Source organism: Passer domesticus, chromosome 24 (assembly GCF_036417665.1).
Source record: "Passer domesticus isolate bPasDom1 chromosome 24, bPasDom1.hap1, whole genome shotgun sequence".
NCBI classification, from domain to species: Eukaryota; Metazoa; Chordata; class Aves; order Passeriformes; family Passeridae; genus Passer; species Passer domesticus.
The window spans coordinates 5,892,358-5,918,201 of NC_087497.1; the positions used below are offsets into that span (position 1 = coordinate 5,892,358).

The following is a 25,844-nucleotide window of genomic DNA, read 5'->3' on the forward strand; positions in this document are numbered from 1 at the left end:
TGATAAAATTGTCACTTCGGAGCAGATTTCATTCCTTTACTCATTTATTCTGTTAATTAGACCTGGGGCACGTGGCTGTGATCGAGGCAGGGCCTGGTGACAGGCTGGGAGTGGGGATGGGACACTGGGATGGGACACTGGGATGGGACACTGGGATGGGACACTGGGAGTGGGGATGGGACACTGGGATGTCACCCTGGAGCTGGGATGTCACCCTGGCCGTCACCCTGGAGCAGGGATGTCACCCTAGGAGCTGGGATGTCACCCTGGGAGCAGGGATGTCACCCTGGGAACTGGGATGTCACCCTGGCCGTCACCCTGGAGCAGGGATGTCACCCTGGGAGCTGGAATGTCACCCTGGGAGTTGGGATGTCACCCTGGCCGTCACCCTGGGAGCTGGGATGTCACCCTGGGAGCAGGGCTGTGACACTGGCTGTCCCCTGGGAACTGGGATGTCACCCTGTCCTCACCCTGGAGCAGGGATGTCACCCTGGGAGCTGGGATGTCACCCTGGGAGTTGGGATGTCACCCTGGGAACTGGGATGTCACCCTGGGAGCTGGGATGTCACCCTGGGAGTTGGGATGTCACCCTGGGAGCTGGGATGTCACCCTGGGCACAGGGCTGTGACACTGGATGTCACCCTGGGAGCTGGGATGCCACCCTGGGAGCAGGGATGTCACCCTGGCAGTCACCCTGGGAGCTGGGATGTCACCCTGGGAGCAGGGATGTCACCCTGGCAGTCACCCTGGGAGCAGGGATGTCACCCTGGGAGCAGGGCTGTGACACTGGGATGTCACCCTGGCTGTCCCCTGGGAGCTGGGATGTCACCCTGGGAGCAGGGCTGTGACACTGGGATGTCACCCTGGCTGTCACCCTGGGAGCTGGGATGTCACCCTGGGAGCAGGGCTGTGACACTGGGATGTCACCCTGGCTGTCCCCTGGGAGCTGGGATGTCACCCTGGGAGCAGGGCTGTGACACTGGGATGTCACCCTGGCTGTCCCCTGGGAACTGGGATGTCACCCTGGCCTCACCCTGGAGCAGGGAGCAGCACTGGGGCTCAGCTCAGAGCAGCCCTGGGTGCTGCAGTCTGGGGTTTCCTGCAGCACCAGCGCAGGCAGATGCAACCACGCAGCTCCAAGGTAACAAAACTCCCTGCACAGGACCCCGGGCAGGCTTTGGGCAAAACCTCGGCCTGGAGTGGTGCTGCCATCCCTGGGACTGCAGCAGCTGGGACAGAACTGCGGCTGTGGCTGGCAGGGAAGAGGCTGGGGTGTTTGCTGAGGGAGGAACTGCTGGTGGTGAGGCTGGAAAGGAGAAATAAAAAACCCTTGGAGGCAGAAAGTGAGAGATGTGGGGATTGCAGTGCCTGGGTGGAAGGGAGAGGAAGGAAAATCCCCCAGACACCTCCCCTGTGACTCCGAAACAGAACCTGGCGTGGAAAAGTTTGGGGCAAACAGGGCTGGGGGAACACTTTGGTGTCCAAATCCTGCTTTTCTCTGGCCTGCAGCCCCACCTGGGTGTCTGCTCCGTGCCACCAATGCTCTTCCAGGACAGGAGCCTGGTCTGAGCCTGTGGCCCTTAAAGCCAAGCTGTAAAATCCATCTCCTCCCTCCTCAGGGCTGTTTCCCCAGCTGTAACTGCTGCCTGAGTGATAAATGTGGGGTTCAGAGCCCAGCCTGACAGGGGGAGTGTTCACAGGCTGCCCTTGCCCTGCTGAGGGGACAGGGACATTGCTGAGGGGACAGGGACATTGCTGAGGGTCACAGCTGGGAGGTGGCACAGCCCTGCTGGCACTGCTGTGCTGGCACAGGTGAACAATCCCAGCCCTGGGCTCCCTTCCCTGCCCCAGTGTGAAAAATGTGTATTTTATTATTGGGGTTTTTTTTGCAAATATTAAAATGAATATTGTGTGTGTTACGTTAGAAAGTGGTGCTGTATTAATTTCCTTAAGTAGTGTGTTAAATATAGTTTCAGGTTATAATGTTAAAATAGGAACTATGTGCGTGGGATATTTTTTTAAAGAGAGGGATGAGGCACTCTCACCAAACAGCAGCCACAGGACACCTAAATCTTTCAGAAAAAGAGAATTTATTGCTCCCTTATCAGAAAAAACCAATTTCTTCCTGCCTCCTGAGCCCTGAAGCCTCAGGATTGAGAGGAAGAAGCTGCCACTGAGCAGAGCAGGGCTCAGCTGAGCCCCTGGAATCCCTGCCCAGCCCTTCCTGACCCCATCCTGTCCTGCAGGGACAGGCAGGAGCCAGGCACCCCCAGAGACACGAAAGGAACCACAGGGGAAATAAAATCACCCAGCACAGAGGCTCCAAAAAACGGCAGTTTTTATTCCCCTCAGTGCAGAATATTCTTTACAGCATCAGTTTTTCTTTAAAAAAAAACCAAAAAAAACACTCGAGACACACACAGATAGTGTTGTGAACTTCAGGAATTGCTGCTCCAGGGAAGGAGAGAGGTGAAAGCAGAGGAATCCTCCCACTCCATGCCAGCTCCTGGGCAGGGCAGAGCTCTGCTGCTTCCCCCTGCCCACACATCCAGGGGGGCACGGGCACTGCCCTGGCAGGAGGTGGAACTGCCTGAACAGCACTCTGCAGAACCCCCAGAGCACAGGTTCCCTCAGAGAGCCCGTGAGTCAGCCCCACGAGTCCTCCACACCTTCTCACACTCACACTCAGGGGGAAAAAATATCTCCAGTCTAAGTCAGAGTCACTCAGCTGCCTCCTAATGAATTCTTACAGCTGACTGAGAGGGGTTTGGGTTTGGTTTTTTTATCCTTTCTGTGAGCAGTTTGAAGGGAGTTCTAAAGAGCTATCTGGGGAATGAATTAGTGCTTCAAACCCAAGTTACAAATCTATAAAACAGATTAGTACACTTCACGTAAGGCCACAATCAGTGAGACTATTCAGGATCGTTCAACCTAATCTTGTACTTGGCAGAAGTTGTACCTCCATGGCTGGTTTTCAGTCCCAGGGGCAGATGGAGCTTCCTGAGCCCCCTGGGAGCTGTGGCTGTCGGGGAGAAGGGTGGGAGCACCACGGGCAGGTGCTGCCCTGCCTGAGCCCAGCTGGGCAGCAGCCACGTGGCTTCGAGGCAGGAGCAAGTCCTGGACAGACAAACCTGCTGGGCCGAGCTGGGAACGTGGATCTGTGCTCCTGCTGGTGCTCCCAAGCTGCCCTTTCCAGCAGGATTTAACAAAACCAATCCTTTTGCTTTTAAAGCCGACGGAGCTTCGGGATCTCGAGTCCCATCAGAGGTGAGGGGTCAGAGCTGCAGCATTGCCAGGGTGGCTCTTTTTGGGTAAATAGCTTCTGAGGAGAGGTTCAGGCACTGCTTACACCTTGACAATCCGGACCATTGCTTTCAGTTCAAGTTTTAAAGTGCAAAACTTCTTGGAGTCTTTGGGTTAAAAAGCGTCAACTCCCACAAGAGCCGTGGGGTGACTGACAGCTGTGAGAGTGCCACAGACACGGGCACAAAAGCACCAGCTCTGCTCCCTCTTTGATTTCACACTGTCAGCAGCTGCTGCAAATCCCCTCCCCGGCAGGCAGGCGACGTGTTGTTCAGGCTGGGGGGATCAGTGACACCCAGAGCTGTGTCTGCATCCCAGCCTCGGCTGGGGGATGCTCCAGGGGGGCTTGGGTGGTGCTCAGGCTGCCTGCAGGAGGAGCAGCCCCTGCAGATCCCCCCGTGGTGCACAGGTGCTCTCCACACCTCCTTGTAAACTGTGAATAAATACGTCCCAGAGCATCTCGTGGTTTAGGTAAAAGCAAGGCCCAAAAATCGGCGTTAGGTTTGTGAAGCTTTGGTCTGAACTGGGCATCCCTGGAGCTGCTGAGGAGCCCTGGGAGGGTTCCCTGCTCTCTGCAGGTGCAGGCAGGGCCCTCAGAACATGAAGAGATCGTCCTGCTCGGCCGTGCTGGGCTCCAGCTGCCTCCAGCCCGCAGGGGACAGAGCCTGGGCACTCTGCATGTCCTGGGCTGACAGCCCCGTGTCCAGCTCCTGAGGGTTTGTCCTGGACTGGGCCAGCCTGGGGGCACAGAGACACGGGAAACAGGGTCAAATCAACAGCAAAACACGGGCTGAAACAACAGAGAGAAATGCACAGAGGAAAAACAAACACAGAAAATGCACAGAGAAAAACACAGAGAAATGCACAGAGTAAAACAAACACAGAGAAATGCACAGAGAAAAAACAAACACAGAAATGCACAGAGAAAAACACAGAAATGCACAGAGTAATGCACAGAGAAAAACAAACACAGAAATGCACAGAGAAAAACACAGAAATGCACAGAGTAATGCACAGAGAAAAACAAACACAGAAATGCACAGAGAAAAACAAACACAGAAATGCACAGAGAAAAACAAACACAGAAATGCACAGAGAAAAACACAGAGAAATGCACAGAGTAATGCACAGAGTAAAACAAACACAGAGAAATGCACAGAGAAAAAACAAACACAGAAATGCACAGAGAAAAACACAGAGAAATGCACAGAGTAAAACAAACACAGAGAAATGCACAGAGTAAAACAAACACAGCGAAATGCACAGAGAAAAACAGAGAAAAACAATCAGAGGAATGCACAGAGTAAAACAAAAACAGAGGAATGCACAGAGAAAAGTGCAGAGAAAAACGAACACAGAGAGAAATGCACAGAGTAAAACAGAGGAAAGCACAGAGCAATGCACAGAGAAAAACAAACACAGAGAAATGCAGAGAGGAAAGCACAGAGGAAAATAAACACAGTAAAGCAGAGTAAAACAGAGTAATACACAGAGTAAAGCACAGAGTAAAATAAACAGAGAGCAATGCACAGAGTAAAGCACAGAGAAAAACACAGTAAAATAAAAACAGAGAAATGCACAGAGTAAAACAAACACAGAGTAATGCACAGAGTAAAGCACAGAGTAAAATAAACAGAGAGTAAAGCACAGAGTAAGGCACAGAGTAATGCACAGAGTAAGGCACAGAGTAAAATAAAAACAGAGAAATGCACAGAGTAAAACAAACACAGAGTAAGGCACAGAGTAAGGCACAGAGTAAAGCAAGCACAGAGCAACACACAGAGTAAGGCACAGGGCAGTGGTTCCACTCCTGCTGCACCCCACGTTCCACCACCCTCCCCTGGAATGGAAACGCTCAGCAGAGGGGAAGAGGCACCGGGGGAGCTGCCCAGAGCACGCCCAGGGTGCTGCTGGCATCCCGGGAATGTGGGGCTGGACTGCCACCCATCCCTGGGAGCTGCTCCAGCCCCAGAGCACTGACTCGGGACAGCCCCGGGAGCTTTTCACCCCGGAGCTTGCACAAAACCCCAGCAGCCTGGGTTTGCTGCTGTGTGATTTAAACCCCGCTGTGAAGTTCTGCAGCACTGGGGCTGCAGGTCAGCCCAGCCAGTTTTGGGAGGCACAGTGTCAGCCCAGCCTGGGACAAAGCCCCAGTTCTCAGAAAAGAAAGGACTCGTGCAGGGGTGGTGATGTGGCAGGAGTGGCTTTGGGGGTGCTGCAGGACCAGCAGCCCAAACCGAGTCACCAGAGGGCCCAGGGTGATGTGGCAGCTCAGCAATGCAGAGCAGGGCCCAAAACCAAGCACAGAGGGGCAGGACAGACAGACAGCAGGACAGACACCAGCCCCGTTATCAGCCCAGTCTCAGCAATGCAGAGCAGGGCCCAAAACCAAGCACAGAGGGGCAGGACAGACAGACAGCAGGACAGACACCAGCCCCGTTACCAGCCCCAGCCTGGGACCAGGAGCTGGGGAAGCCCTAAATCATCCCTGAGAGCCAAACAGGAGCCCCAGGGCTGAGCAGGAACTGCTGCAAAGCCTTCTCCTGCCTCGCTCCCTCCCCCAGCACCTCCCAGGCCGGGGGGGAGGAAGAGGAGGAGGAGGAGGAGGAGGATGGCACCCACATAAAAGCACAGCCAGGACAGGCAGGCAAAGCCAGCTGAGGGGAAAGGGGTTTGTTGGGCTGTGCTGCATTGCTCAGCAGCACGGGCAGGGCAGCTTTAATCTGGAGTGAAAAGAGGAGTGAAACCCGTGAGCTGATGGCCACACGCCATGAGGTGTGGGATGAGGAAGAGCAAAGCCCCCAGTGCCACAAGCTGGGAGCTGCAGCCTGGGGGTTAAACTCCCCATCACACACAGCCTCTGTCCATCCTTCAAAGGCTGCCAAAACATTTGGCTCCTCGGGCAGCCTTGGAGCCCATCCCTCAGTGAGCACTGAGGCACTGCCAGGGCAGCTGCCCGGGTCAGAGCAGAGCCTGAGGAGGTGAGGGAGCAGCAGGGACAGCCGGGGCTGCCGAGCTCCAGGGAGGGAGGAGAATTACCTTGAGAACGCCTCGTCCAGCCCATCATCCATCTCCTTCGTGAAGGGATAAAAAGAGAGACAAGTAGTTGCTAAGAGAACTGCACAGAAGTGTGTTTAGAGATCTGGCTCTGCGCTCAGACAGGAAAATATCCGTGTCTGTCTGTTGGGTGCTGAGTGCCTCCATCACCTCCCCTGCAGGGAGAGGTGAACTCCAGGTGGAGCCGGGCCCGGCCCCTCCCTGCACCCCCAAAAAGCTGCCTCTGCCCCCAGCTCCACCCCGGAGATGGAAACCAGCACCCCTCACTCTGTCCTGCTGCAGGAGGGGCTGCACAGCTCCAGGAGCCCCTGGGGCTGCTCTGGACCTGGACCAGGACCAGGATCAGGGTCAGGACCAGGACCAGGACTAAGATCAGGACCAGGATCAGGACTAGGACTAGGACTAAGATCAGGACCAGTATCAGGACTAGGACTAGGACCAGGACCAGAATCAGGACCAGGACCAGGACCAGGATCAGGGACAGGACCAGGGTCAGGGTCAGGACCAGGGTCAGGGTCAGGGTCAGGATCAGGATGAGGATCAGGATTAGGAACAGGATCAGGACCAGGATCAGGACCAGGATCAGGATCAGGGACAGGACCGGGGTCAGGATCAGGACCACTGTCAGGATCAGGACCAGGACCATGACCAGGAGATCCTGGATCAGGATCAGGATCAGCACCAGGAGGTCCTGGATCAGGATCAGGATCAGGATCAGGACCAGGAGATCCTGGATCAGGATCAGGACCAGGATCAGGACCAGGATCAGGATCAGGACCAGGACCAGGAGAGCAGCTCTGCTCTGGCACAGCAGGACAGCAAAAGCAGCCCTGGGACCCTGTGTCTCTGCCCTGCTGCCAGGGTTTCCAGGAAAGCATGGGAGGAAAATTTCCATGCTCTGTGTGAGGGCCCTGCAGGCTGCTCCCAAAATCCTGTGAGGAACCTACAGCCTCAATGCAATTAATAATTAAGTATGAGAACTCTGCAAGCAGGGAGGGACTGGGGATGGCTGAGAAGCCTCCAGGATTTGATTCAGCCTTAGGGCTGATCTTCAGCTTTCACCTGGAAAGCCTCAGGCTGCAATTTACCCTGCAGCTCCCCAAAATCCAGCAGGGAGGGCTCTCCAGGGAGGGGCTGTGCTGGGGAGAGACCCCAGGGCAAGAGGGGCTTTGGGGGCAGCCCCAGCCTGCCTGGGGGTCAGAGAGCCATAAAAGGGTTTGGCTGGGAAGGGAAATCCCATAAATCCCACCCAGGGACACCCTCCAGCCTGGCCTGGGGCACTGCCAGGGATCAGGGGCAGCCACCTCTGGGCCTGCCCACCCTCCCAGCCAGGAATTCCTCCCCAAAATCCCACTGACCCCACCCTGGCCCAGTCTGAGGGGGTGATGGAGCACTGGGCTCCTGGTGGATGCACACCCAGGGCTGCAGCACCACTCTCCTCCCAGAGATCCAGGAAACATTAATTAAAAATTAACCCAGGGGACTGAGGACGTTCCCAAGGAGCCACCCCAGCTCCCAGACAGGGAGAACAGGACCAACAACAGGCTCCAGGCTGCTTTTGGTGAGCAGGAACCAGGGGGACACTGACTCCTGCCCCTGGACAGAGCAGGAATGGTGTCAATAAGTGACAAAAAAATGAGAGATGCTGCCCCAGAGCAGGAACATTCCATCACCTGCCAGCAGCATTCCCCACAGGGCTCTGCCACCCTGCTCCTTTATCCCCCAAGCACTGAGCACCCCTGCACCACCCGGAGCTGGGACCCCTCCCAGAGCTCCCAGTTCAGCCCAGTTCAGCCCTGGGGTGCAGCTGGGGCTCTCCTGGCTGCCCCTTACCCACAGCACGTTGTTGTTGACCGAGGGGCTGGGCCCAAAGCTGCTGTTGTCCAGCTCTGGGGACTCCGTGCTGCTGCCAGCGTCCTCAAAGTCCAGCAGGTTCCCCATGGCTGCTGCTGTGGGCAGAGCAGAGGGGGCACTGAGGGCACAGGGACGGGCACAGCCACCCCTCTGTGCAGGAATCACTCCCCTGCACCGAATTCCTGCAGCACAGCCCCGAAGCTGAGCGCTGAGGGGCTGCTCCCACCCCACTGGGGGCTGTGCTTCAGGCTCCTGAGGAGCTCCCCGTGCCTCCAGCAGCTTTGGGAAGGCTCCTGGGTGCCCAGTGAGGCTCAGGGTGAGCCCCAGGGCCAGGACAGCCCCTGGGGAACACCCCCAGCACCCCACAGGGCTGCAGCAGTGTTTCACAGCCCTGGGGGCAGCTCAGAGCCTGGGAGGCCTCAAATCCTCCCCAGCAGCATCCCAAGCCCTGGCAGCCCCCAGGGAGATGGGGAGCCCATCCCAAAGCTCATCCCAACCCCAGGCTGGGCTGATGCCAAGGTGCCACCCTTTGGGAGAGATTCCTCCAGTCCTGAGGGATCTCAGGACGTGCCAGCCTGCAAGGGAGCCCAGTGTAATGCTGTTTTCCTGCATGCCAAATCCTCTTATCTCATGGCCAGCACGGGGAGGGATGAGCCTTTTGCCCCACTCCTCCTGCCCTGCACCTCAGAGGAGCCAGGGCCAGCCCTGAACTGTGAGGGATTTGTGATTTAATTGCTTCATTTCACACACCTCCCCTTGCTCAGGGGCACCTGGCTGTCCTCCTCCCTCAGCCCAGGGCAGGGGGAGTGTCTGGGGTCTGACACAGCCCCAAAACTGAGCTGGGGACCTGCAGAGCCAGCCGAGCTCTGGAGCACACCACAGACACTTTGCCTGGGGCAGGAGCAAACAGATCTGGGAAGCACCCAGCTGGCAGCCAGGGACTCTGACCTGCTGCTCCTCCTGGCCTTCAGAGCCCTGCCAGGAGCTGCTTGTGTTTGGGGACAATGCCTCAGGCTGTCCCCTGCCCTGCTCAGGGACACCCCCAGTCCCTCAGGGACATCCCCCATCCCTCAGGGACATCCCTGATCCCTCAGGGTGTCCTTTGCCCCATTCAGGGACAATCCCTCACCCCTCAGGGACATCCTCCATGCCTCAGGGACCGTCCCCCATCCCTCAGGGGACAATCCCCCATCCCTCAGGGACATCCCAAATACCTCAGGGTGTCCTTTGCCCTGCTCAGGGACAGTCCCCATCCCTCAGGGACATCCCTGTGCTGTTCAGGGGCAATCCCTCACCCTTCAGGGACATCCTCCATGCCTCAGGGGACAATCCCCCATCCCTCAAGGCTGTCCCCTGCCTTGCTCAGGGACATCCCCAATCCCTCAGGGCGTCCTTTGCCCTATTCAGGGACAATCCCTCACCCCTCAGGGACATCCCTGTGCTGTTCAGGGACAGTCCCCACTCCCTCAGGGACAGTCCCCACACCCTCAGGGACAGTCCCCAATCCCTCAGGGACAGTCCCCACTCCTCAGGGACAGTCCCCACACCCTCAGGGACAGTCCCCACTCCCTCAGGGACAGCCCCCACCCCTCAGGCTCTGCCCTGGTGGCTCACGTGTGACAGGGTGGGCAGGAGCTCCTGAGCCAGGGCTGCTCGTCCCTTCTGCTGCCAGGATGGACCTTTCCCTCTTCTCCTTCTCTGCAAAAGAGGAGATGCCAGCACTGCCTGCAAGCCTCCAGGGACAGGGACAGGGCCAGCGGGGCCAGGCCAGCCCTGGTGCTCCTGTCACCTCCTGGAAGTGGAAGCAGAACCCCACCATGACACCCCCAGGGGGCTCCTGCAGGACAGCACAGCCAGAACCTGCCTGGACCCACAGGGCTGTCCAAAGAAACCTGGAAATTCGGGAGGCAGGGGAGGGGGAGCACCAGAGGGACCCCTGAGGGGCAGCAGGGCAGGGACACAAACTCACCTTCCTTGGCTGCCTGCCAGAACTCAAAGGCGATCCTGAAGGCCTGGGCCACGGTGAGGGTGACAGCCTGGGCCTGGGGACAGACAGCAGGACAGGCTGACACCCCTGACACCACTGAGACCAGTCACTGGAACCACTGAGATCAGTGAGATCAATGAGATCAATCACTGAAACCACTGAGATCAATGACATCACTCACTGAAATTACTGAAATCAATGACATCACTGAGATCAATCATTGAAACTGCTGAGATCAATGAGATCACTGAGATCAATCACTGAAACCTCTGAAATCACTGAGATCACTGAGATCGATCACTGAAACCTCTGAGATCAATGACATCACTGAGATCAATCACTGAGATCAATGACATCACTCACTGAAATTACTGAGATCAGTGAGATCACTGAGATCAATGAGATCAATCACTGAAATTACTGAGATCAGTGAGATCACTGAGATCAATGAGATCAATCACTGAAACCTCTGAAATCACTGAGATCACTGAGATCGATCACTGAAACCTCTGAGATCAATGACATCACTCACTGAAATTACTGAGATCAGTGAGATCACTGAGATCAATGAGATCAATCACTGAAACCTCTGAAATCACTGAGACCACTGAGATCAATTAATGAAACCTCTGAGATCACTGAAATTACTGAGATCAATGACATCACTGAGATCACTGAGATCAATCACTGAAATTAGTGAGATCAATGATATTACTGAGATCACAATCAATGAAACCTCTGAGATCAGTCACTGAAATCATTGAAATTACTGAAACCACTGAGATCAATCATTGACATCACTGAGATCAGTGAGATCAATGAAATCAGAGATCAATCACTGAGATCAGTGAAATCACTGAGATCAATCACTGAGATCAGTGAAATCAATCACTGAGATCAATCACTGAGATCAATCACTGACATCAATGAAATCACTGAGATCAGTGAAATCAATGAAACCACTGAGATCAATCACTGAGATCAATGAAATCACTGAGATCAGTGAAATCAATGAAACCACTGAGATCAATCACTGACATCACTGAGATCAATGAAATCACTGAGATCAGTGAAATCAATCACTGAGATCAATCACTGAGATCAATCTCTGCCACCTCTGCAGCCCCCCTGGCCCTGGCAGCTCCTGCAGGGCTGGCAGAGCCACCAAACCCTGCAGGGACACGTCCCCAGGAGGGCAGGGACGGGCTGGCACAGGCTGGCACAGGGCTGGGGGCACAGCAGCTGCCCCCCAGCCCAAATCCCAGCCCCAGCCTGTGCCACCCTGCCAGGGAGAGCCCCCAGAGCCACCCGTGCCACTCGAGGCTGGCAGGAGCTCTTGGAGTGCTGGAGCTATTTACATCCTTGATGGAAGTGCAAATGCTTTATGGCAAAAAAAAAACAACCCTTAAATATGGTAATTAAGTATGAAACTCCTCACAGCTGTTTACAATTTAGGCTGTCACATCTGAATCAAGTTTAATAGACCCAGCTACTGTTGAGAATTAGCCAGGAACTAAAAATATGGACTAATTACAGGGCTGTGAGTGGGAGCTGTGGTGCACCCAGAGCCCCTGCCCTGGGGAGGGCTGGCCCCAGCCTGGGAGCAGGGATCACCTCAGCAGCAGGATGCTCCTGCATTTGACACAGCAGGAAAAAGGAAATTATTCCGAGTTTTTTCACCACAAAAGGCTTTGGAGAACTTTATTTGCAGGGGGATGCACTGAGCTGATGCAGCACTGAGATAATTCTTTTAGCAGCAGGAAGATTTAAATTTTAATTTGCAGAGCCGGGCTTATCTTGGCCGTGCAAGGATGGGAGCACACGCTGAGCAAAGCACAGACAACTTGTGGCTCCCATTCTTCTCTCCAGGGGGAAAAAAGGAGCTGGGAGAGGCAGGGAATATTAACAGAGCTGGGCTGCTGCTGGGGACGGCCTCAGAGGGGCCTGGGACACCCTGCCCTGACCAGGGAAGCATTTTGGGGGGTCTCACCTGCCCTTCCTCTCCCCTAAAGGCCCCTCCTGGCACGGGGAGGGGGCTCAGGGCCAGCTCTGACACCCCAGGGCTCTCCTTGCCCCTCTCCTCCCTCTGTTCCAGGTCCCTTCCCACCCTGGGGCAGGGAGTGAGCAGGGGAAGGTGCCAGGAGGGCCCAGAGCTCAGCCCTGACCCCCTGAAAGGTGCCAGGAGGGCCCAGAGCTCAGCCCTGACCCCCTAAAGGTGCCAGGAGGGCCCAGAGCTCGGCCCTGACCCCCCTGAAAGGTGCCAGGAGGGCCCAGAGCTCAGCCAGGTCTCTGCTCTGTGCCCAGCAGGACACAGCCCCAGCTGCAGAGATGTCACAGAAACTGGGCAGGGAGCTGGGGCTGGCTGCCCTGGGCACCTCCTGCCCAACCCTCCCTGCCCAGGGGGTGCCCAGGGGGGCTCAGGAGGTGCCATGGGGGGCTCAGGAGGTACCCAGGGGGTGCTCAGGAGGGCTGAGGAGGTGCCCAGGGGATGCCCAGAGGGCTCAGGAGGTGCCTGGGGGGCTCAGGAAATGCCCAGGGGGGCTCAGGAGGCACCCAGGGGGGCTGAGGAGGTGCCTGGGGTCTCAGGAGGTGCCCAGGGGATGCCCAGGGGGGCTCAGGAGGTGCCCAGGGGATGCCCAGGAGGTGCCCAGGGGATGCCCAGGGGGCTCAGGAGGTGCCCAGGGGATGCCCAGGAGGTGCCCAGGGGATGCCCAGGGGGGCTCAGGAGGTGCCCAGGGGATGCCCAGGGGATGCCCAGGAGGTGCCCAGGGGATGCCCAGGAGGTGCCCAGGAGGCTCAGGAGGTGCCCAGGGGGTGCCTGGGGGGCTCAGGAGGTGCCCAGGGGATGCCCAGGGGATGCCCAGGAGGTGCCCAGGGGATGCCCAGGGGGCTCAGGAGGTGCCCAGGGGATGCCCAGGGCTCTCCAGCCCCTGGTGCAGGCTCAGCTCCCCACAGCCTCACCCCACAGAGGCTCCCAGCAGCCAAGGCACGGAGCCAGCCCCACTCCAGCTGGGCTGAGCTGTGCCCAGCCTTCCTCCCAGCCCTGCAGCCCTCCTCCTCCTCCGTGCCCGCACTGACCATCTTCCTCTTGGTGCACAGGAAGGCGTGGCACTCCAGGCTCTCGCTCAGCTGGCTCTGGGCAATGTAGGCAAACACTTTGTCGTGGGCCTTGTCTGCTGTGCAGTAGGAGATCCTGAAAGGCACAAAACACCCGGGCTGGGCTCTGGGGACAGCCCCAGCACTGCCCAGGGATGGCACCAGCCTGGGACATCCACGGGCAGCACAGGGAGAGGTGGGACAAGAGAGAAGAAGAAATGTTGGGGTTTTTTTTTCACACTGTGAGACAGCACGGGCTAGAGAAGGGAAGATTGCAGCAGGGCAGCACCTCACACTGCCCTGCCTCCAGGAGAGAGGCTGGCCCAGGCTCTCCTTGGAGGAAGGAGCTGTTCCCAGCCTGGCACTGCATCCTCAGCCCCAGGGAGGGGCAGGGCTGGGATCCAGGTTGGCACTTGCAGCAGTGGATGCTCAGGGGGTGTGGGAGGAAGGCTCAGCCTCCTCCCTGCAGCCCCAGCAGCCCTGTGCAGCAGCCAGGGGTGGGGAGCAGGCCAGGGCAGAGCCCTGGGCCCAGCAGAGCACCCACCTGTAGATGGAGATGTTCTCGATGAGCTCGTTGGTCCTGCTGTCCCTGAGCACAATGCCCCGGGGTGACACCTTCAGCGTCACCTTCTGCAGCTTCTTCCCACTCGCCTTTGCCTTGGGGGGGAAAGAGGGAGGGGGAGCCCCAGGCTGGGAGCACTGGCACCTCCAGAGGTGTGTGAGCTTAACCCCTCCCTGCCCTCCCTGCAGCAGGGATCCGTGCTGGCACTCAGCAGCAGGCACAGGGGTGTCCCCAGGGCCACCTGGCAGCAGGACAGGCCTGGCACTGGTGGCCCCCAGTGGCAGAGCACCCCCTGCACAGGACATCAGCTTGAATGCAGACTTTTGGGAGCCACTTTCTCTTCTTTACTGGCCCGGTGCTCCCAGCCTGCAGCTCACATCCAGCTAGGGCCAGCCTGGAATCCTCAGCCCCACTCCCTGAGGGATTTCCAGTCCCCTGGGGGACCTCAAAGCCTCACCCAGAGCACTCCTGGCCCAGCCCAGGGCTTTTTAAGGGCTCCATTCCCCATGCAGGGCAGATGGGAAGGGCTCTGCAATTCCCTCCTGCCAGGAGAGGATCCAGCACTCCCCACTGGGCCTTGTGGCACAGCTGGGGCTCTGCCTCACCCACCTTCACAGGGGCTTAAAACAGCCTGAACTGCACCCAGAGCCTGGTGAGCAGGGAGGCGCCGAGCTGGGAACTGGGGGGTGGCTGGGAATGGGCTGGGAATGGGCTGGGAATGGGGGAGATGGCTGGGAATGGGCTGGGAATGGGCTGGGAATGGGGGAGATGGCTGGGAATGGGCTGGAGGAGAGCTGGGAATTGGGGGATGGCTGGGAATGCTCTAGAGGAGGGCTGGGAATTGGGGGATGGCTGGGAATGGGTTGGAGGATGGCTGGGAATGCTCTGGAGGAGGGCTGGGAATTGGGGGATGGCTGGGAATGCTCTGGAGGATGGCTGGGAATGCTCTGGAGGAGGGCTGGGAATTGGGGGATGGCTGGGAATGGGCTGGAGGAGAGCTGGGAATTGGGGGATGGCTGGGAATTGGGGGATGGCTGGGAATGGGCTGGAGGAGAGCTGGGAATTGGGGGATGGCTGGGAATTGGGGGATGGCTGGGAATGCTCTGGAGGATGGCTGGGAATTGGGGGATTCAGGAAAGCCACCCCTCTGAGGTCACAGTGGCTGTGTTGGCTGGGATCTGCCCTGCTCCCCTCCCCTCTCTGCCCTCCAAGTCCTGGCAGGGAAGCCCAGGGCAGCCCTGGCCACGCTCCAAGCCGTGTCCCTGCCCTGACCCAGCCCCGGGGCAGGCTGGCCCCAGCAGGGCAGAGCCCCCTCACACACCCTGGCTTATCACAGAGCCAGAGCTCACCACACTCCCAGAGAGCCCCATCACAGCCGGGCTGCCCAGGGGCTTCCAGAGCCTGGAGCTGCCTGCAGTCCCAGCCACACCCCTGGAGGGGCTGCAGCTGCAATCCCAACTGCCTTGGAGCTGCAATCCCAATCCTCCTGGAGCTGCAATCCCAATCCTCCTGGAGCTGCAATCCTGACATCCCTGGAGCTGCAATCCCAATCCCCTGGACCTGCAAATCCCAATTCCCCTGGAGCCACAATCCCAATTTTCCTGGAGCTGCAATCCAAATTTCCCCTGGACCTGCAAATCCCAATTCCCCTGGAGCTGCAACCCCAGTTGCCTGGGAGCTGCAAATCCCAATCCCCTGGAGCTGCAAATCTCAAACCCCAGGAGCTGCAATCCCAATTCCCCTGGAGCTGCAATCCCAGTTTTCCTGGAGCTGCAAATCCTGACACCCCTGGAGCTGCAAATCCCAATTGCCCAGGAGCTGCAAATCTCAAACCCCAGGAGCTGCAAATTCCAATTTCCCCAGGAGCTGCAATCCCAATTGCCCTGGAGCTACAAATCCCAATTGCCCCAGGAGCTCCAATCCTGACACCCCTGGAGCTGCAATCCCAAACCCCTTGAGCTGCAAATCTCAAACCCCAGGAGCTGCAATCCTGGCTCCCCCCAGCTGCAGCTCTGAAATTCTTCCCTGTGGGACTCCCCCAGGGCCAGCAGGGACCACCGGGGGCCAGCAGGGGACACTCACGGTGGCCACGATCCTTTTGACAGCGGCTGCAGAGAGCTCCTCTCCCTTGGGCTGCTCCACCAGGGTCATGCCCAGGTACTTGAGGCTGAAGAGCATCCCCTCCAGCAGCGTCTCCCGCGTGTCCGTCCAGTTCTCAGGCAGCTCTGGGGACACAGGGAGGGCTCTGGGGGTCACACGGGCACAGCAGCACCCCGAGCCCCGGCTGCTGGGAGCAGGGATCCAGCTGGGAGAGGAGCAGCAGCAGCACTTCAGCCACCAGGAGTTCACCGGGAGCCTCCCCTGCAGCTCTCCCAGGCAGCACAACCACCCCAAAACGTTTCCCAAGAGCCACAACAGGCAGCACCATCCTTGAGCAGCCACCTCGGGGCCACCCCGCGCCCTGGCCCTGCCCAGCAGCACCTGCACAAGGAGGATCAAAGGGGATTGCTGCTAAGCTCTGGCTCCCAGGGGAGGGAAATCATCCCCAGCGCCCTGGGGAGCCCCCGGGGGAGAGACCTCTGCTCCCCCCGGGAAAGCACCAGGAACCGTTCCCTGAAGGGCTGGGGGAAGGGGGTTCTGAACACAGGGGGCCAAGGTGGAAGGCAGGTGGGGGCTCCTGATCCTGGAATTCCACCAGGATCCACCCGGGGCGGGCAGGCGGTGCTGGAGCAGGGCTCTGCCTCGAGCAGGGGGCAAAACCCAGCCCTGGCAGGGACGGACAGACAGACAGAACCCCCCCGAGGCTGCCCTGAGGGCTGGGGGGCTGCAGAGCTGCCTGCACAGCTGCAGGGCTGGGGGACCCTGGGGACACCAGGGACCCTGGGGACCCTGGGGACAGGACAAGCCATGAACACCGTGCCAGCACTGCCAGCTGAGCCCTGGGCAGGGCTGGCAGGGGCACCCGGGGGGGGCAGGAGGGCGGGGGTCTCACCTGGCACACCTGGAAACCGAGGGGTCACACAGCCCCAACCCTCCCCAGGTGTCACACAGCCCCCCCCAGGTGTCACACAGCCCCTCCCCCCCAGGTGTCACACAGCCCCCCCCAGGTGTCACACAGTCATCCCAGGTGTCACACAGCTCCATCCCCAGGTGTCACACAGCTCCATCCCCAGGTGTCACACAGCCCCCCCCAGGTGTCACACAGCCCCTCCCCGGTGTCCCCTGGGGGGTGCGGGGTGCCCCCCCCGGGGCCTGGCAGCGCTCGGTGGCCGCTGGCCACGGGGCCATCGATCGTGTGACAAAAGCCAGCAGCGGGACGAGGTCACAAAGTGCCCGCAGGGCTCCGGCCCTTGCCCCGGGCTGGGGGACAGAGGGACACGGGGACATGGGGACAGGGGAACACGGGGACAGGGGGACACGGGGATATGGGGACAGGGGGACACGGGGACAGGGGGACAGGGGGACACGGGGACAGGGGGACATGGGGACACGGGAATGGGGGGAGAGGGGGACACGGGGAGACAGAGGGACGGGGGGACACGGGGGGACAGAGGGACAGGGACACCCCCGGGCAGCCCCAGCCCGCCGGGCTCGGGGAGCGCAGCGGGGCGGAGCAAAAACCGCGCGGCAAAAAAAAAAAGTGGGGCAGAAAAGTGAGAAAAGAGCGAAAGTGAAGGGAGCGAGGGGCCGGGGAGAGGGAGAGAGGGGAGAGGGGAGAAAGGGCAGGGGGAGAGGGCAGGGGAGAGCGGAGCGGGGCAGGATGCGGGATGGGGGTGCGGGTGCGGGATGGGGGTGCGGGGCAGGAGCGGGGCAGGAGCGGGGCAGGAGCGGGGCAGGAGCGGGGCTGGGCTCTCACTCTTGTGCCGCCCGCCGGCCCAGGACGGTTTGTGCACGCTGGGGCTCCTCAGCAGGGCCCGGCCCGCGGACTTGAGCGCGTCCATCCCGGCCCGGCCCGGCCCGGCCCCAACGCAAACTTTCCTGCGGCGCCAGCGCTGACCGCGTCCGGGGGCGGGGCCATGCAAATGAGCGCTGACGTCAGCGTGCCACGCCCTGTGCCACTCCCACCCGCCCCCGCGGCCCCAAAGCGCGGCGGGGTCCCGAAAGTTGTGTGGGGTCCCCAAAGTTCAGCAGGGTCCCCAAAACTGTGCGGGGTCCCCAGAGTTGTGCAGGGTCCCCAAAGCTCCACGGGGTCCCAAAAGTTCTGCAGGGATCCTAAAACTGAGCAGGGTCCCCAAAACTCTGCAGAGTTCCCAAAGCTCTGCAGGGACCCTAAAGCCGTGCAGGGTCCCCAAAAACTCCTCGGGGACCCCAAAGCCGTGCAGGGTCCCCAAAGCTCCTCGGGGACCCCAAAAGTTCTGCAGGGACCCAAAAGCTGAGCAGGGTCCCCAAAACTTCATGGGGTCTCCAAAGCTCCTCGGGGGACCTAAAACTGAGCAGGGTCCCCAAAACTCTGCAGAGTTCCCAAAGCTCTGCAGGGACCCTAAAGCTGTGCAGGGTCCCCAAAAACTCCTCGGGGACCCCAAAGCTGTGCAGGGTCCCCAGAAACTCCTCGGGGACCCTAAAGCTGTGCAGGGTCCCCTAAAGCTCCTCGGGGCCCCCCGGGGGTGACAGCACTGTGGGGACACCATGCTGGGGCTGTGGGTGCCCCCCAAAACCGGGGGTTGCTTCTCCCCACGGATCGTGCCCCCCAATCCCTCCTGCAGCTCTGCAGGGATCCCCCCCTTCCCCACCCAAATTCGGGGTGAGGAACCCCCTCTGTGCCCCAAAAAAGCTGAGTTTGGCCCAGGAGGGGTTCGGTGGCCCAGGATGGGGGGATGTCACCCTGGGCACGTGTCACCCTGCGTGTCACCGGCTGCTCTGATTGAATGGAAGATTAAAGCCTCGAGGCTTTCTGAAATTAAAGGATCATAATGAGGAGGTTAAACCCCATATTTGGGATTTGGAGGGTAATGCCTCCCAAAGCCTATTACACGAGACATTTGTGTAATGGAAAATCCCCTTTTTTTGGCTCAAATTTAACGTTTCCCTCTCGGTTTGTAGCTGGGGGCTGAGGCAGGGCAGGCACCCCGAGTTCCTGCCCCTGGGACACTCCAAAAATCCCAGTTTGGGCTGGGATGGAGCCGCTGCTCCGTCCCCAGTGAGTGCCTGGTGTGAGTCTGAGCTCGTGAGGGCGAGCTGGGGACGGTGACAACGCCGGAAAGGAGAAACTTCCCGGGGCTCAGAGCACGCAGACACCAAAAATCCCAAAAAAAATCCCCCAAAAATCGCTGTGTGAGGAACAAATCTAAAGAATTGCACAGCCCCTGTTTGGTGCAAAACCCTCTGTGAGCATCTCTGCCCACGGGGAGCTCCCACTCAGCCCTGGCAGCTTAAGCCAGGCTCAAATGTTTCTGTAAATTCTGCTTCTGTAAAAAAAAAAAAAAGGTTCCTCCTTCCAGCCGAGCTCAGGCAGAGCCGTGAATTCCGCTTGGGAGGCGGCTGCAGGTGTGGATTCACCTCGGGAATTCTGCATTTATCGCTGCCTGGATGGGTCCCAGGGCAATCCCAGGGGGACAGGGCTGTCCCCCGGCTGAGTCCATCCCAGGTGGGAGACGTGGCTCCCTGCAAGTCACCGCTGCAGTTTAAAACGTCCTTGTTTTGGGGGGAAAATGAATAAAAATAAAATTAGGAAGGCAGCTCAGCAGGGCTGCCCCACACCCCATCCTGGGTGGGATCCCTGCAGGGGAGCAACCCCGGGACAGTCACATTTTTTAATTTATTTTGATTTGTTTTTGGGGCAAAGCTCCTCGCTGCCTCTCCTGGGCTGCCCCTGCTGCCAGCCATCCCTGTCGCGGGTTTTGTCCCCCTGTCCCCAGCCCGGGGCATTCCCAGCTCTCCCAAACTCAGGAATTTCCAGCTCCATCCCCTTTTTTCTGCAGGAACACGGAGGAATCCCGGCGGGCTCGCACCCACGATGAGACAACGCCGCTTTTCAGGGACCCTTCCGCATGTTGGGGAAATTCCTGCGGGTTTTTTTTTGGGTTTTTTTTGTTTTCCCAGCTGTCCCTGAATTTTCTGGAGCAATCTTTACACGGAACTCGCAGCCCAAGGCCGGCGGCAGGAGGGCGGCTGCTCGTTTGCTGCAGGATTTAATTAATTCAGGCAGCAAAGCCTGGCCTTGCTCTCTCCTCCCGTTCTCAGCAAAGTGTTCTTTGCATCTCCGGCAAATCAGCAGCTCTGGGGAGGGGGAGAGGCGATCCCGAAGGGAATCCGAGCTCCCTCCACTGTGCCAGACCCTAATAAATGTCTGAGCGGGCTCTGTCTCCCTGCCGGGTGATAAAAACTCCAGCTGCTGACATCTCCCTTCTCTGGGGTTTCACTGAGGAGGAAACAGAGCCAGCCACTCCAGACGGGCTCTCGGTGACGTTTGGGTTAGGCAGAGCTGGCCAGGGGGGTGTCCCTGGCCCCAGGACCCCCAAAATCCCCCCGGCTCAGCCCACCCAGCCCCTCGCTGCAAACCTCATCTACAGCCTGCTTGGGACTCCAATTAGCACAGTCATTAGCAGTTTGTTAATGAGTCAATTAACATGCCGTGGGAGTCTATGGAGAAAGGGCGTTATGAACATGACAGCGTCAAATAGGGCCCAGAAATGAGCTGAGAGTGCCAGGGGCTGAGCTCCTTCCTGCTGGGATGGACTGGGAGGGACTGGGATGGACTGGGACAGGGCTGGGATGGACTGGGATGGACTGGGACAGACAGGGATGGACTGGGACAGTGCTGGGAGGGACTGGGACAGGGCTGGGATGGACTGGGATGGACTGGGACAGTGCTGGGATGGACTGGGACAGGGCTGGGATGGACTGGGATGGACTGGGATGGACTGGGACAGGGCTGGGATGGACTGGGATGGACTGGTTCAGTGCTGGGATGGACTGGGACAGGGCTGGGAGGGACTGGGACAGTGCTGGGATGGACTGGGACAGTGCTGGGATGGACTGGGACAGGGCTGGGATGGACTGGGATGGACTGGGACAGGGCTGGGATGGACTGGGACAGACAGGGATGGACTGGGACAGACAGGGATGGACTGGGACAGTGCTGGGAGGGACTGGGACAGGGCTGGGATGGACTGGGATGGACTGGGACAGACAGGGATGGACTGGGACAGTGCTGGGAGGGACTGGGACAGTGCTGGGAGGGACTGGGACAGGGCTGGGAGGGACTGGGACAGACAGGGATGGACTGGGACAGGGCTGGGATGGACTGGGACAGGGCTGGGATGGACTGGGATGGACTGGGACAGACAGGGATGGACTGGGACAGGGCTGGGATGGACTGGGACAGTTTTGGGAATGGGAGCAGATTGGGGAATGGGAGCAGTTTGGGACACAGGAGCAGTTTGGGACACAGGAGCAGTCTGGGACACGGGAGCAGTCTGGGGAAGCTGCAGGATGGGGTGGCCAGGGCTGCTCCCCCCCAGCCCCACCTGCACAGCGTCCTCCCCCCAGGGCTCAGATCATCTCCTAATCCCCAGCAATTAGAGCCTGGCTTAAACCTAAACTCAGATTTAACGTCTCTCCCCAAATTCCATCCACGAATCAGCCCAGCCCTGCAGACTTCGGGACACCATAAAAAAAAAATCTCTTTTTTTTAAATTTAATTTTTTTTTTTTTTTCCTGGGAGCTGCACTCTGAGCCCTGTCCTGCACAGGAAATGCCCAGCCCAGCCCTGGCAGCAAGCTGGGCAGGGGAGAAGCCCCTCGGTGCCAGGAGGAGCCTGGCACGGCCTGGCACAGCCCCTTCCCGAGGGACAAACCCCTTGTGCCCCAGGGGCCGGGCTTGGCACGAGGGATGGACAAACATCAGCTCTGCTGGCCTGCCCCAGGGATGTGCTGGCTGGAATTATTGCTGCCAGGGTCACAAGAGAGGGACCAGGAGTTCAGTCACTTATTTGGGTTAATTCTGCTTTTTATCACGAGGAATTCAGGCCTCGTGGTGAACTGGATTGGTTTTCCTGACGGTGCTGGAGCCTCCAGATTGACACCAGCACATCTCGTTACATAACGCAGCAAAGATAAAAATACAGCAGGGTGAAATATCAGCTGTGGAGGGAGCAACTGCAGCACCCACACTTTTAATGCCCCCTGAAAAACGGGGGGGAGGAACCCCAGGGCTGGAGGGCATCTCCTGCTCCAGGCCACCCGAGCCCTGATTTACAAAGGAATAATCCTGATTTATTTCAACCTTGCTGCTCCCAGCCAGGCCAGGAGCCAGGGGAGCAGCAGCAGGCGGGGAAATGCTGAAATAAAGAGCTGAGTTTTCCTGGGAAGACCCTGCAAACCCCACCTCTTGTTTTTTGTGTATTTCCTTAGGGAATTCCTCCCATCCCTCCTCTGCCCCCCTGGTGCTGGGGCAGCCCTGGCGAGGCTTCCCTGCCAGGCTGGGGCAGGGGGATTTCTCAGGATGCCTGTGGGAGCCCAGAGCATCTCTGGGTGCCCTGGAGGTCTCAAAGCCCTGGCAGGGGCTCGCAGACCCTGGCAGGAAGCCAAAGACACCTGGATGTGAGGAAATGAGAGAATTTCAGGCCTGAATGGTGAGGGGATGATAGTCACTTGATAAAACTTGAATTGTAATGCACTGCACAGGGGGGTTTTGTGTGTTGTACAGGGGGTTTGGAATCCTGTACATGGGGGTCAGGAGTCCCAAGATGGAGGGATTTGGGCGTGCCCTGTCCTTCTTCTTTCTTCTCCCTGGCATCCATGTTCAGGATGATGTTGGCACGTGTGGATTGGTTCATGGTGAAGGTGCACTTGTTAACAAGGGTGAAAAGTATTGGAAATAGAAGGTAAATATCTAATATGTAGTTTTCACTATGAAAGAGACCCCGTGGGTGGGGGAGAGTGCCCTTGGCTGTCTTGCTGATCAGACCTCGGCTGGACAGACAGAAAAACTTTGTAGATAAGGAACAATAAACTCAACTGAAGACCAAAAGCAAGAGCCCAGATTCCTCCTTCAAAGCACAGCCTGCCCAGAACCACCTTTTCCCGTGCTGGGGCAGAGACAAGTGACAGCAGGTGCCAAGGGAGCTGCCCTGACCCTGGGAGAGCCACGAGCTGCCCGTGGGGTGCCAGCCCCCCTGAACCCCCCGGGGCTGCCTTTGCCCAGCCCGGCTGCGTTCCTGCTCTCAGGATGGGATTTCTCTCCCTCCAAGCTGATTTTTGTCCCTTTTCCCCCGCTGTTTCCCCCTCCCCTGCATCCCCGGGGGCAGATCCTGCTGCTGCTGGTGGCAGTCCCAGCCAGGCTGTGGCAGGACACGGACTCTGAGGCTCAGGCAGGAGCAAAAGCTGCCAGGCTGCTGTGGAACAGCAGATGGGCAGTGCCCGGGCTGCTCTCCAGGGCAGATTTGGGAGCTAATAATAATTGTAAACATCTCCGAGCACCGTGTTTAATCCTGATAATCCCCTCAGCCCAGCTGGGCTTTGCTGGGGGTTTTTAGTGCTGGGACATCCCTGAGTGTCCCCAGCCCCAGCAGGGCAGTGCCAGGGGTGCCAGCCAGGTGGGACAGAAAATAAAGATGAGCCCAGCTCCCATTTCAGCCCTGGCTGTGCTTCAGCCTGGGCTCAGCAGCCCTGGAGTTTTCCACAGCCCCCAGTGATGTTTTCAGCTAAAAAAAATAAAAATCTCCATTAAAGCACGAGGATTTGGGATTTTTGTGGTTGGAAATATGAAGAGCACGAGTTCAGAAATGCACACAGCCAGCAGAGAAATGTGACTTTTTTATTGGTTTTTGGTTTTTAATCTCTGGATCTGGGGGAGGAGCTGACTCTGGCGTTTGGAGCTTTTAATAGAAAAACTGGAATCTGCTCCCGTGGTGGAATCTGCTCCTGCTGGCCCAGGGACACAGGACAGAGGGACAGGGGGACAGAGGGACACAGGGCTGGGCTCCTCAGCAGTGCTGGGCAGGAGCAGTGCAGGTGGAAGGGGTAGGAAACACAAAAATCCTTTTTAAACTCAAATAAAAAGCTTTTTTTTTAAGGCAAAATAAAAACCCCAAATCAAACCCAAACCTCACGTCATTATTGTTAAAAATTCCCCAGAAACATGGTGGGAAATGTGTTTCTCACCTTGCCCTCAGCTGCTGCACCCTCCTTGGCCCAGAAGCAGAACCAAGGCTCAGTTTCGTCCTCACTTTCCTGATTAAAATGCTTTTTTCCATCATTAACTCCATTTAAGTGCCTATTTTTCAAACACCCCGAGGGCTGCAGCTTCCCTGGGAAGCCCCGGGGAGCTTTTAGGGCCGGTCAGGAATGCTGGAGCTGCCCCTCTCCAGGTTTGGGTGCCACAATTCCCTTTTTCCTTTAGATCCACCAGCACTGGCCACATCCCTAAAACCACAATTCCAGGGCAAGGCAGGCCCCAAAGTTCACTAAAATGGAAGGGTTCAAGGGTCAGGGGCTGCGAGGGGCAGGGAGAGCTCAGTCCCAGGCATTGATTGCTGGAGCTCTTCGCTGCTCTCTGCTCATTTACATTTTTGCATTCATTAAAGCAGCATTACCAATTCCCGGCGTTCCTGCTCTCCCATTCCCTGTCCCGGCCAGGATCCCAATTTATTCCTGACAAATACATTTATTTATTCAGCCAAATCCCCCGAGGCAGCTCCTGAGCCCCTCGGTGGTGCTGGGCTCTGCTGCTGGCTCAGAGGGGCTGCCCTGGGCACGGCCAGCCCTGCGAGGGGCAGGAGCATCCCAGTCCCATTCCACCCCAAATCCCAGCCCCATTCCCATGCTATTCCAACCCCCAGTCCCAATCCCATCCCCATCTCAATCCCATTCCCAATCCCATATCCCATCCCAATTCCATTCCATTCCATCCCATTCCCCATCCCATTCCCATCCCATCCTCATTCCAACTCCCATCCCCACTCCCAATCCCAAATCCCAGCCCCATTCCCATGCTATTCCAATCCCCAGTCCCAATCCCATCCCCATCTCAATCCCATTCCCAATCCCCTATCCCATCCCAATTCCACCCTCATTCCAATTCCATCCTCAATCCCATTCCATTTCATCCCATCCCCATCCCATTCCCCATTCCATCCCCATCCCCACTCCCAATCCCAAATCCCACCCCCATTCCCATGCTATTCCAATCCCCAATCCCATCCCCATCCCCAATCCCATCCCAATCCCATCCTCATTCCAATTCCATCCCCATCCCCAATCCCATTCCATCCCATCCCATCCCCATTCCCATCCTAATCCCATCTCCAATCCCCATTCCATCCCCATCTCAATCCCCTCCCCATTCCCATCCCAATCCCATTCCCATCCTCATTCCAACTCCCATCCCCACTCCCAATCCCAAATCCCATCCCAATTCCATCCTCAATCCAACTCCATCCTCATCCCAATCCCCAATCCCAATCCCAATCCCAGACTGGCCTCCCCTGCAGCCCCCATCCCCTCCCCTTAGGCCCAAATTCGGGGTGGGGGACCCCAGCTTTGTCCCAGCCCCCTCCCTCCCCGGGGTGTTTTTCCAAAAACCACAGGAATTGTTGGGAGCAGGAGCCCGGGGTGACACCGTCACTGCTGCTGCTGCTTCCATGGCAACCCGCCTTTCTTTCTGGGAGCTGCTCCATCAGAATTAAGAAATAATTAATAAAAATCCTCCCCTGCACGTGGGCCCTGCCCCGCTGCTGCCCCCGCGCCCCCGGGGCACGTGCAGGAGCAAAGGATGGAAAAAAGGGAATTTTCCTGGTTTGCTCTGGTCACAGGGACAGGCAGGGCCCACCTGGGGATGCTCCAGGAGGGGCTGAGCAGGGAATGAGCCTGGGCTCATCCCCATTCCTAATCCCATCCCCATCCCCATTCCTAATCCCATCCCCATCCCCATTCCTAATCCCATCCCCATCCCCATTCCTATTCCCATCCCCATTCCTATTCCCATCCCAATCCCCAATTCAATTCCCATTGATCCCCACCCCCTTCCTCTTCCTAATCCCAATCC

At 58.1% G+C, this 25,844-nt stretch overlaps 1 protein-coding gene across 2 annotated transcripts; it reads right to left on the bottom strand.

Moving 5' to 3' along the window:
* Positions 1 to 2,321: 2,321 nt before the first annotated feature.
* LDLRAP1 (low density lipoprotein receptor adaptor protein 1) lies at positions 2,322 to 17,883 on the bottom strand. Of its 2 annotated transcripts, none has more exons than XM_064398409.1 (9): positions 17,716 to 17,883; positions 15,942 to 16,084; positions 13,842 to 13,954; positions 13,280 to 13,394; positions 10,184 to 10,256; positions 9,829 to 9,912; positions 8,194 to 8,306; positions 6,343 to 6,377; positions 2,322 to 4,041 (listed from the first exon to the last, which is right to left on the bottom strand). In XM_064398409.1, exons 1-9 carry the CDS (start codon positions 17,798 to 17,800, stop codon positions 3,897 to 3,899), a joined length of 906 nt encoding a protein of 301 aa, XP_064254479.1. In that variant the 5' UTR covers positions 17,801 to 17,883; the 3' UTR covers positions 2,322 to 3,896. The 2 variants fall into 2 exon arrangements, with proteins under 2 accessions (XP_064254479.1, XP_064254478.1); XM_064398408.1 differs by having other exon boundaries at positions 8,194 to 8,309.
* Positions 17,884 to 25,844: the final 7,961 nt, after the last annotated feature.

What these genes read in the sequence shown, in the direction of transcription:
- LDLRAP1 (XM_064398408.1), bottom strand. Translation starts at nt 17,800, where the DNA reads ATGGACGCGCTCAAGTCCGCGGGCCGGGCCCTGCTGAGGAGCCCCAGC. An exon ending in GAGAACATCTCCATCTACAG is followed by an intron (nt 13,395 to 13,841) that starts GTGGGTGCTCTG and finishes TGTGCCTTTCAG; the next exon opens with GATCTCCTACTGCACAGCAG. An exon ending in TGTGCACCAAGAGGAAGATG is followed by an intron (nt 10,257 to 13,279) that starts GTCAGTGCGGGC and finishes GTCTGTCCCCAG; the next exon opens with GCCCAGGCTGTCACCCTCAC.